At 38.0% G+C, this 12,252-nt stretch overlaps 1 protein-coding gene across 3 annotated transcripts in view; it reads left to right on the forward strand.

Annotated features, from left to right (window-relative positions):
- Positions 1-12,252, forward strand: part of TTC28 (tetratricopeptide repeat domain 28) — a 723,416-nt gene that overhangs the window by 621,634 nt on the left and 89,530 nt on the right. For all 3 annotated transcript variants that reach the window (XM_050806773.1, XM_050806774.1, XM_050806775.1), the window contains one exon: positions 827-992. In XM_050806773.1, coding sequence (XP_050662730.1) covers positions 827-992 — 166 coding nt within the window. The remainder of the gene's footprint in view (positions 1-826; positions 993-12,252) is intronic.

A 12,252-nucleotide genomic window follows, 5' to 3' on the forward strand; every position in this document is an offset into this window, starting at 1 on the left:
TCTCTCTGTGGTTGTTACATCTTGGGGACATGATTTGACAGGTGGTATATCTGAATTCCTGTAATAATGAGCCATGTATAATGAGGCTCCTATTGTTTCTTTTTCCATTCCTTTTTGCTCTTAATGAGGCTCTGAAGCTTTCACTGGGGGCGCTAATCCAATCAGAGAGGACTGGCGTTTTCCAGAGCTGACACACCTCATTACCATTTGAGAATATATCCTATTTATTGCCAGAAAACCACTGTGGACTGCCTCAATTTCATGCAGACATCATTTTTTGCTCCTTTAATTCATTAATAACCACTGACCAGTTAGTCTTATTTAAAAATGGTTTAAAATGTTTTTATCTGGCCTTTATACTACATGTTTATTATAATTTGCTTTTGTGAAATGAAAGCACTGTTGCAACACAATTTCCACTTGGCCAATTATATTTTTCTTTGAGATTTCAGTTTGTATAAGGAATATGTCTTGGCATACTCATGCACTGTTCCTGAAAGGAGACTTTCCCTAGTTGGTGCTTCTAAGAAGCATCTGTTTTGAAACACATATGAAGTCATCATAATTCCAGGAGCTTCTGAGACTGTATCTATAATTCCTTGGTTTCAAGCACCACACCTAATGGTAAAAGCTGTGAAAAGGATACTGACCAAAATAGAGAAAGCCCTCTTGAGACCTTGGATTTCAGGATTTTTTCACAGGGTTTGCAGGATGGCATGCTTGTCAAAGAAGTCACATACCATTGGCAGTCCTGTCCCCTGCCTTCAACTTCTCCTTTCCCTGACCCTAATTGTGTATAATGTCAGCTGTGCCTGTTTTGCTTCAGGAATTCTGAAGTTTAATGAACACTACCTGGGTGAGAACACAGTGGAAAACTCAAGTGACTTCCAGGCCAGCAGCAGTGCAACCCTTCCAACAGCAACTGGCTCAGCCCTGGAGCATCACATTGCCAGTGTCCGGGAGGCCCTGGGGGTGGAGTCTCACTACTCAAGGTAGGTAGTAAAACATCCCCAAGCCCATTTTCAGATAAATCTCAGGGTATTATTTTTTGTAAACATTCTATTTGAACTAACAGAAGAAATCTTTTGGAATTCATGTGGTTGTGCTCAGTCTGTTCACAGCTGCTGCAGCAGAAACAAATATGTGTCTCTGGAGTGTAAGCCCCTTAGTGGTCTGTCTTTATTCTTTTTTGGTGATTTTTCCATCAGATGGGGAAGGGCCTCATCAGACATGCCCATTCCTCTAAGCAGGATTTGTAAACTGTTTAAACATAAACGTGGCTTTGAATTTAACATACCAGCCAATTAGAACTGAGATTATTTTTTGTTATAAACAAATTATAATGAGTTTGTTTGTACTATAGCTGAACACCTATTTGAGAGAGTAATTTAGTACCAGTGACAGGATATGTGCACAGATCTGTGAGCTGAGGGGTGAGGTGAAAGGAGCTGAACTCTCAAATGTGAAGAATAGATAAGGGAACTGCTTTTTGCAAAGGTTGTAAAAGGTATAAGCTTATGGAAACATTTTATCATAATGATTGACTATTTTACATATGAAAAAATAATTTCCACAAGCACCCTGCTTCTAGGGGAAATCAAAGGAAGAGGGTACCTTAGAGCTGGGTTGTAACCAGATTTCCCAGGCATCTCCGTTCTCCATCCAGTGATTACCAAGAATCCAGAAGATCTGTGTGTCAGAGAATCTGCTGTGTTAGCTTGTATCAGGTCCCAAGAATCTCTGCTCATCTCCTGAATGATTTCATTTGTAATCATGAAAATCCTTAGGTAATTCTGTGATTTATTTAGAGATGCTTCACCCAGATTTCCAAGTATGTGGTGGTTGCTGCCAGCAGCTGGACTGATCTTTGGGAAGCTTATTAAGTTGGTGAAGAAAGAGTTAGTTGAAAAATAATTATTGAATAATGTAATGTCAATATTGGAAGGGCCTGTAGTAGTCATCTCGTCCAACCCCTTTATTTAACAGAAGTTAACACTGAAATAGGACTTGCTGACAGCCAAGTTAATGTCAGAGCCAGGATCAAAACAGTCTAGATCTCACCCAGACTTCCAGGCCAGTGCTTGTTCTGTTTCTGATTTTCAAAATTAATATCATATTTTGAGAAAATAGCCAAATATAAGAATTTCATTTCTAGCTTCTGTTTTTATGAAGTAGGAACAGGCTTTAGCCACATGCACACGTGCTTCTCTTATTTATCCTATGACTGCTGTGCATCCTGAAGTATCCCCATCCTTAACAACCCAGGCAACAGTTTGGCAATTACAGGGGTTGACAGGGTGGTAACTCCCAAGAACTTGGAAGTAAGACTGTCCTCTTGAGATTGAAATTATAAATGACCATAATGAACTAGGTTAGACATTAGACCAGAGGTATACAAAGCTGCTTCAGCAGACAGAAATTCAGGCCAGTGTGATTAGACTATAACCTGACCAAAGGTATTACATGTCCCAAGTGAGAGTTAGAGGGGCATGATTGGCCAGCAATAGAAACCCAAAAGTAGGAGAGCCAGCAGGGCAGGCTTTGGCAGTGTTCATTTCTAACACTATCAAAAGTAGAGAAAATCTTGGTTTAGGAACACAAAGTCCCATCGAAAAGGCTGACCCCATGGTGGACATGCAGTTGCCATGTTCTCTTAGTCCCCCCACTGTCCCTCCTTCCACAAGTATTTTGAGTGCTCACTCTGTGTAAGGTACTATGCTAGAGATCAAGGATCCTGATGAAAAAGCAGACATAGCCCCTACTATCCCAAAACTGAGGGGCAAGCTCTGAAGTGTGGCCTTCTAAGTTTGAAAACCTGATTGATGTTGCTAACATGCCCAAAGAGGGTTTGCCTCTTGGGAGTGAACTTTCATTAACCAAGCTCAAAGAAAGTTGTACAAACTAGAATGCCAGGTATTATGTACATTCTTTATCTGCAAGTATATTTATATGAGAAACCAAATGATAGTTAGAAAGGTTGACAAGAAGCATGGGACCTGAACAAGGGAAGGCAGGAGAACCATCTGAGAGATCTTCTCCACCAAGGGCTGCTGAAGACCTTTGTGTATACTGCCTGGGGTAACCTTTGGCAGTTTAATTCTCCTCATCCTCTGAGCTCAGTTCAAATATTCCCTCCTTAAGGAAGCCTCTACAACTCCCAACATAGGTTTCCCTACCCCTTATGCCCATTTGTACATTCTCATTATACCCAACATTTTCATGTAAGCACTTACTACAATTTTAATTGAAAGGTTTTGTATACTCTCTTGTTTACTCTTTTTCATTTCTGTGAGAACAGGGGCTATGTCTGCCTTATTCATCAGGATCCCTAATCTTTAGTATAGTACCTTATAGAGTAAGCACTCAAATACTTATGGGAGGAGGGACAGCAGGGATCTAAGAGAGCACGGTGACCACATGTCCACCATGGGGTCAGCCTTGCTGATGGGACTTTGTGTCCCTAAGCCAAGATTCTCCCTCCTTTTGATAGTGTTAGAAATGGGTACTGCCAGAGTCTGCCCTCCTAGATTTCCCTTTTTTGTGTTTCTACTGCTGGCCACCAAGATTCTAAAGGTACTTGAGTGTATGACACCTGCCATTTGAAACCTCTGCATACATGAAGGTGGCCTCTCCCTTCTGGCAATGTGGGGGCCACATCCAAGTCATCTCAGTCTAAACCAAACATTCATGGGGCTCAGCCTGCATGAAAATGTAAATTTTACCTAATTCAAATTTCCAGATATCTAGATTAAAATTCACCAGGAGAAAGAAGAGGATTACCCTTGGTCTCACTCTTCCATGCTCCTCACTGGATATCATGGTTGAACTTTAAATACCTGTGTCTAAGCAGTTCTTTTCTAAGATGCTGGAGGTTGAGTAATTCTGTTTCCAGGTGCCTTTTGAATTTAAAAATGTCTTTTGAGTTATAGTTCATCTCTTTATCAATGGTAGAGAGACAGGAAAGACTGCAGCTTGCTTGTGTTTCCCATGTTAACCATTTCCCCTCTGCTCTACACAGAGAGCTTACAAGTTCTTATGAGTCCTTAGGATCTCCAGCAGGTTATGTGGCTTGACATTCAGCATCACTTTGTTGGGCTGCCCTCAGTGGCCTAGATCTTCCCCTTAGACTGCTAGAAATAAGGTTTTTCCTATTGCTTCGGAGTAGTCTTGTTAGAGATTTGTTTGTATTTTGTGAGCTTAAACTCATATTGTTGATTATAATATTAAAATTAAACCCTTTATTGGCGTGGTTTGAATTTACTGGAATGGAGTGTTTGTGAGAGCAATTCGTATCTCCTAGTTTCATGAAAACAGTAAGAAATTTCATTGAAGTATTATTTTTCATCTATAAATTTAGTAAATATTTTTTAAAACCGTAATGCTCAATGAGATTAAGGATGCAGTGAATGACCTGGCTCATATCGTAGGGATATACCTTGATTTTGCATTTCTAAAAACAAATTGCCAATAGTATAAAAAATCTTTTTACATGTTTATGCCCTTTGATCTCAAAATTATTTATTTTAGAAATGGAGCAAAGATCTGTACATACTAGTATCTGTCCTAAGTTTATATATTATAGAAGACATTGAAAACAAACCAAATATACAACAATAATTAAATTACAAATTATTTTATATCTATTCAATATGTTATGTTGCAATTAAAATTATGTTTACAAAGAATTTTAATCAAATAGCCAAATGTTTAATCACATAGACAAAATATTAAGTGAAAAAATAGGATATAGAATTACTGTGTATAGTATAATTTAAATTTTGTCGTACAAAATATGGGTATGAAAAGAAAAATTCTTGGAAAGAGACTAGGCTATATTTTAGTGGTGATTATAAATGAATGGTGGAATTATGGATGCTTGTTATTTTATTTTACAATTAGGCATGTAGTACTTTTAAATGAGAAATAAATAGCCATGAATAAACAATTCTGTCATATCAAAGGGAGAAAGAAAACCTTTTTGTAATTTGGCTTCACAGAGAATAAAACCCCAGTGTCAGAGCCTGTCACCATGATCTAGTGCTAGGAAGGCATTCTGGGTTTATTTTCTATTCTTGTCTCTTGGTGAATACTGTATTTCAACCACTAGGCCTTCTTCTTTGCTCTCTAAATGTACCCTGTAATTTCTGTCTCTCTGCTGTAGCTCAGGGGTCTCTGAGCTCTGGATCTGTATATGTAGCTGTCAATAAACATCTATGTCTGGATATCTTCCAGGCATCTCTGGTCTAAAACACCTAAAGCCTAACTCTTTAATGTCCCCATTTCTACTTTAATCTTTATCCTGATTCCTGCACCATCATATAACTAGTTGCTTAAGACAAAAAAAATGAATCATCATCCATTATTTTCTCTTTCCCTCATTCTAATCAATTTATCTTGCAGATTTGTAGAAATATATTTCTGTAAAATACATTTTGAACGACCTACCAAGACTGAATTATGAAGAAATAAAATATCTAAACAGATCTATAACTAGTGAGAAGATTAAATCAGTAACCAATAACCTCCCAATAAAGAAAAGTTTGGGACTAGATGTATTCACTGGGGAATTCTACCAGACATTTAAGGAAGAATTAACACCAATCCTTTTCAAATTCTTTTTTAAAATTAAAGAGTAAAGAACGTTACTAATTTATTTTATGAGGCCAGAGTTACCATGATGCCAAAATCAGGCAAAGATACCACAAGTAAAACAACTGTAGATCAATATTTATCATAAAAAAATTAATGCAAAAATCCTCAAAAAATACTAGCAAACTGAATTCAATAATACATTAAAAGGATTCTGTACCATGACTGTGTGGGATTTACTCTTGGAATGTAAGGATGGTTCACCTATGAATATCAATCAGCATAATACACCACATTAACAGAATGAAGGACAAAAAACACGTGATCATTTGAGTTGATGCAGAAAAGCATTTGACAAAATTTAACACCCTTTCATGATAAAAACCATACTGCAAGCTAGTAAAAGGAAATTACCTCAACATAGTGAAGGCCATATATGAAAAATCCACAGCTAACATCATACTAAGGGGCAATAATTTGAAAATATTTCATGTAAGACTAGGAACAAGGCAAGGATGCCTTCTTTTGTCATATCTCCAATACAGTAGTGGAAGTACTAGCCAGAGCAGTTAAATAAGGAAAGGAAATAAATATCTAAATTGAAAAGGAAAGAGTAAAATTATCTGTGTTCAGAGATGACATGATCTTATATGTAGAAAACTCAAAAGATTCTACCAAAAAACTATTAAAGCTAATAAACAAATTTAGTAAATCTGCAGGATATGAAATCAATGAACAAAAATCAAGTGTGTTTCTATACACTAACAGTGAAAAATCTGAAGAGAAAATTCAGAAAACAATCCCACTTACCAAAGCATCAAAAAGAACAAAATACTCAGGAATAAACTTAACCAAGGAAGGGAAAGATCCATATACTGAAAACTACAAACATTTCTGAAAGAAATTAAGACACAAATAAATGGGAAGATATCCTATGATCATGGACTACAGGAGTTAATCCTGTTAAAAAGCATCCATACTATCCAAAGTGATCTACAGATTCAGGGTAATCCCTAGCAAAATCCTAGTGGCAGCTGGGCTCAGTGGCTCACGCCTGTAATACCGGCACTCTCGGAGGCCAAGGCGGGTGGATCGTCTGAATTCAGTCAGGAGTTCCAGACCAGCCTGGCCAACATGGTGAAACCTCATCTCTACTAAATATGCAAAATTAGCTGGGCTTGGTGGCGCATGCCTGTAATCCCAGCTACTCAGGAGGCTAAAGGGGGAGAATCACTTGAACCCAGGAGGCAGAGGTTGCAGTGAGCCAAGATCACGTCACTGCACTCCAACCTAGGCAATAGAGTGAGGCTCCATCTGAAAAAGAAAAAAACCTAGTGGCATACTTTCACAGAAATAGAAAAAAATTCTAAAATTTATTTGGAATCTCAGAGGACCCCACATAGCTAAGGCAATCTTAAGGAAAAAAAATAAAGCTGGAGGCATCATACTTCCTGATTTCAAAATATTATTACAATTAGCGGGGTGTGGTGGCATGCGCCTGTAATCCCAGCTACTTGGGGGGATGAGGCGTGAGAATCGCTTGAAGCTGGAAGGAAGAGGTTGCAGTGAGCCAAGATCGTGCCACTGCACTCCAGCCTGGGCAACAGAGACTTTATCTCCAAAAAATATATATGTCCATATATATGCACATATATATGTATTTATGTATGTCCATCTTATATATAATTGTATTATATAAATATATATGTACATATGTGTATTTCTTTGTTACAGTTTTCAAAACAATATGATACTGATATAAAGACAAACATATAAACCAATGAAATAGAATGAATAGCCCAGAAATAAACCCTTATGTGTATGTCAAATGATCTTCCACAAAGGCAACACAATGGGGAGAGAACAATTTCGTCAATAAATGGTGTTAGGAAAAGTGGATATCCACATGCAAAAGGAAAAACATTGGACCCTTATTTATACAACATACAAAAATTAACTCAAAATGGATTAAAGACCTAAACATAAGACCTGAAAGTATAAAACTCCTAGAAGAAAACATAGAGGAAAAGCTACTTGACATTGAACTTGGCAATGGTTATTGGTATGATACCAAAAGCACAGGCAACAAAGGAAAAATAGAGAAAGAGGACCACTTCAAACTTCTTAAAAACTTCTGTGCTGCAAAGGAAATAACATTGTGAAAAGGCAACCTATGAATGGGAGAAATTATTTGCAAACCATGTATCTGATAATATCCAGAATATATAAAAACTCCTACAACTTAACAACAACAACAACAAAATCCAATTTAAAAATGGGCAAAGGACCTAAGTAGACATTTCTTCAAAGAGGTATACAAATGAACAACAAGCATATGTAAAGATGTTCAACATTACTAATCATCAGCAAAATGCAAATCAACAGCATAATGAGAAACCTTTTTCCTCATTAGGATGGTCACTTTCAAAAAAATAGAAAATAACCAGTGTTGGCCGGGATGTGGAAAAATTGGAACCCTTGTGCATTGTTGGTGGGAATGTAAAATAGTGCAGCTACTATAGAAAACAGATGGACATTCCTCAAAAAATTAAAAATAGAATTTAGTAAACAATACAGCAATCCCATTACTGGGTATATACAAAAGAATTGAAACCATGATCTCAGAGATATTGGCACACCCATATTCATTGCAGTACTACTCATAATAGCCAGGGGGTAGGAGCAACCTAAAAGTCCACCTATGGATAAACAGATTTTTTAAATGTGGTGTATACAATGGAATATTACTCAGCCTTATAAAAGAAGAAAATCGGCTGGGCATGGTGGCTCGTGCCTGTAATCTCCGCACTTTGAGAGGCCTAGGCAGGAGGATCGCTTGAGCCCATGAGTTCCTGACTTCCCTGGGCAACACAGTGAGACCCTGTCTCTACAAAAAAAAATTTTTTTAACTAGCCAGATGCAGTGGTGCACCTATAGTACCAGCTACTCAGGAGGCTAAGGTAGGGGGGTCATGAGTCCGGGAGGTCGAGGCTATAGTGAGCCGTGATTGTGCCACTGTACACCAGCCTAGGTGATAGAGCGAGACTCTATCGGGGAAGAAAAGGAAGAAGAGAATCCTGTCACATGCTACAACATGGATGAATTTTGAGGTCATTATGCTAAGTTAAATAAGCCAATCACAAAAGACAAATACTACATGATTTCATTTAGTAATATTTGTCTTTTTGTGTGTGATTGGCTTATTTCACAATAAGGTATCTGAAGTAGCCAAGCTCTTAGAAACAGGAACTACAATGGTAGTCCTCAGGGATGGGTAGGAGGAGTAAAGGGGAGTTGTTTAATGGATATAGGGTTTCAGTTTTATAAGATGAAAAATTTCTCAAGATTTGTTGCACACAAGATACATATAGTTAACACTACCATATACTTAAAATGGTTATGAGAATAAATTTTATGTTATGTTTTTTACCAAAAATTTTTAAAGTATTTTAAAAATACATATTTAATCAATCCACTTCTGTCTCCACTGCTACGTGTACAGTGCAGGTCACCATCATCTCTATCCTAAACCACTGCTACCACTTCCTGTCTGATCTCTCTTCTCCCTCTCCCTCTCATGGCTTTCCAAACCCATTCGCTAGAGTGGTGGTCTTTCAAAGATGTATTTGGGATTCTGTTTCCTTGCCCTTCTACCCACCACAAAGCTTGCCAAACACACTTCAATGTCTTCAGAGTTTCTGATGGTCTTTAGACTCCAGCTCACTTTCCTTATGCTGACCTATATGCCTGTGTGATCTAGCCTCTACCCACCCTTCAACAGCACTTATAATCCTTCTTCAACTTCGCATTTCCATGTGACCCCTGGCCTCCTTTCACCTCCTAGTTTACACCAAGGGCTTTCCCACCTTAGAGTTATCCACGTGCTCTTCCTTTTCTCAGTAAAGTTCTGCCCCCTGCTCTTGGTGTGGCTGGTTCCTTTCATCCTTCAAATTCCTACCTTCTCAGAAAAGCCTTTCAGAAGCTCCGTTGTTAGTTTCATTCACCTCTTTGTGTTCCCTGTCTCTAGGGCAGCTCTGGAACATAGTAGATGCTTAAGAAATGTTTGCATGAACAACTGACTAGTTCTCCGAATGAAGTGCTTCTCCCTTCTGCCTGAACTTTTTTTATGGACTATATTTTCCTGTGATAGTCTAATCACCCTTTGGAGCTCTGTTTATATTTCACACTGCTTTCATCAGAATTATTCCCATCCTTGTTGGTCCACATCAGGTCTTTGCTCCCCTCTGTGTACCTAATAATAGCACTTATTTTGTTTTTTCCAGTTTTATATTTATGTAGTTTGTATGCCTTTCCAAGCAGATGGTGACGCCCTAGAGGGTAAGTGCTGTGTCCTTCTTTCTGAATTCTCACTAACACAGTACCTGACTCATGGTTAGACATCAGTAAGTTTGAAATTTAGTCACCAGAAGATGTTCTGTAAGCAGACTCCATTTATGCTGGGCTAGTGTTTGTAAAATGCACTGCGCCCCTAGAAACTGAGTCTCTATGCCTTGGGGGACACCTTTATTCAGTTACCCGCAGCCTAGCCTTGGTGTCCTTGTTATTCTGCAGACTGTTTTTGCTCTCCTTAATGGCATCTTGCTGCTGAAAGGAAGTAAAATGCTACAAAGGAGTTTCTGAAAATGGATTTAAAAATAAAATAAGTGCTTTTATTAAGTGTTTAATAAGAACTTCCCAGTCGCTTCCTCCCAGATCAAAAGAGGCGTAGATTGAAACCACTGTATAGAACATAAGCCTCCCATAAGGGAGATGTTATGAATTTCAAAACACATCTTCAGTTTTTAATTCTGATACTTAGCCAGCATCTTGCAGTATGTAAATTGTTCCCTGGCCTCCTAGAACGGTACAGTGGCACTTTAGGGAATCTAAGACTGGGTAGGGCTTTGTTCAGTAGTAGGTCAGGTCTGGAAGGAGCACTCCCAAGGGGTTTTTAACAAATTGCAATTGTAGACTGCCCTTTTAATGGGGTAAATGTTCCTTCATTGTAAAAGAATATTAAACCTTGATAAACTATAGCTGTTAACGTTTTTTCCCTTTTGGTGTTTTTCTATATTTACAAATTTTCTACAGTGAAAGTTATGTTTGTAATCAAATACATTTTCTTATTTCAAAATCCTGATTAATTTAGATTATACTTGTTCATAATGCTGATAACTCCATTGATTCTACACTGATAACAAGCGGCAAATATTAACAAGTCTGACAATATCAAGTATTGGAGGGTCAAATGACTGGTGGGAGAGTAAATTGGCATAACCACATCAGAAGAAGCTTGTCATGACCATCTAAAGTTGAATATTAGCCAGGTGACGTGGCTCATACCTGTAATCCCAGCACTTTAGGAGGTTGAAGTGGTAGGATCACTTGAGCCCAGGAGTTTGAGGCTGCAGTGAGCTATGATTACACCATTACATTCCAACCTGGATGACAGAATGAGACCCTGACTCAGTAAATAAATAAATAGATCACATATGTACATACCCTTTACACTTGGGTGTAATATCCAAGGGAAAGTCTTGTGCATGAACAAGAATCTTCAAAGCTGCACTGTAAACAATAGCAAAATTCTGGAAACAACCCACATGTAGTGAGAGAGTAGATGAATAAATAGAGGTGCAATCCTAAAATGGACTGTTAGGTTTCAACAACAAATGAGCCACTGTGAACCCTAAGATAGTGGCTACATAATAGAACTATAATAATTAATAAGTGAAAAAGTAAATTCTAAAACATTACCTACAGGATGACATCTTTTTAATAGTTAAAGACAATAATAAAAATATACTTTTCAGAATACAGAAAGATGCAATAAAACCTGCATAGAAAGGACAACCAGGGAGTGATTGCTGTGGGATTAGGGATGGGACCTACCTCAGGCTAGGAATGGACTCACTGGGAAGTAACAAATGATTAGAGGTATGTTATTCTCAAGATCCTGGCTTTTGTTTTGGGTAATGGTTTTGTGCATGTTTATTACATTATTTAAAATTACAAAATAAATAAATGAAAGCAGCGATGTGGTGGCACACACCTGAAGTCCCAGCTACTTGCAAGGCTAAGGTGAGAGGGTCACTTGAACCCAGGAGTTTGGGGCTGCAGTGAGCTATGGTTGTGCCACTGCACTCCAGCCTGGGCAACAGAATGAGACCCCGTCTCTGAATGAATGAAAAAATGAATGCATGAATGAATACAGACTGTGCATGATGGAAGAGTGTCACAATCCAAAGATTACGTATGATTAATACAATTCCAGAGAGATTCCCTTTTACCCCCCTACTTCAGCTCCCCAAAAAGAGAGAAGACAGGGGTTTTTAAGCAAATGAATTACAAAAGCAGGATTGCAACTCATCTTTAATATATCGATGTAAATGAACAGTTGATAGACTGATTCAAATCATTTCTATCTGTTCTTTAAAGCAGTCCCCATGCACTGGTGACTATGCCATTACTGCATCATTAGCCTCATTCAATGTGCAGTAGGTCTTTGAACATTTAAAATTGTCATTATAAGTATTTCTAATTAAGGATTTTTGCTAATTGAGACTGACCTCCCAATTCATCCAAATTGGTAAGTTTTACTTTACAAGACAAATGTTTTTTCTTACCCCCAATCCTTTCCAGAACTCTGTGGAGAAAAGGTAG

This window comes from Macaca thibetana, chromosome 10 (assembly GCF_024542745.1).
Source record: "Macaca thibetana thibetana isolate TM-01 chromosome 10, ASM2454274v1, whole genome shotgun sequence".
Taxonomy (NCBI): domain Eukaryota; kingdom Metazoa; phylum Chordata; class Mammalia; order Primates; family Cercopithecidae; genus Macaca; species Macaca thibetana.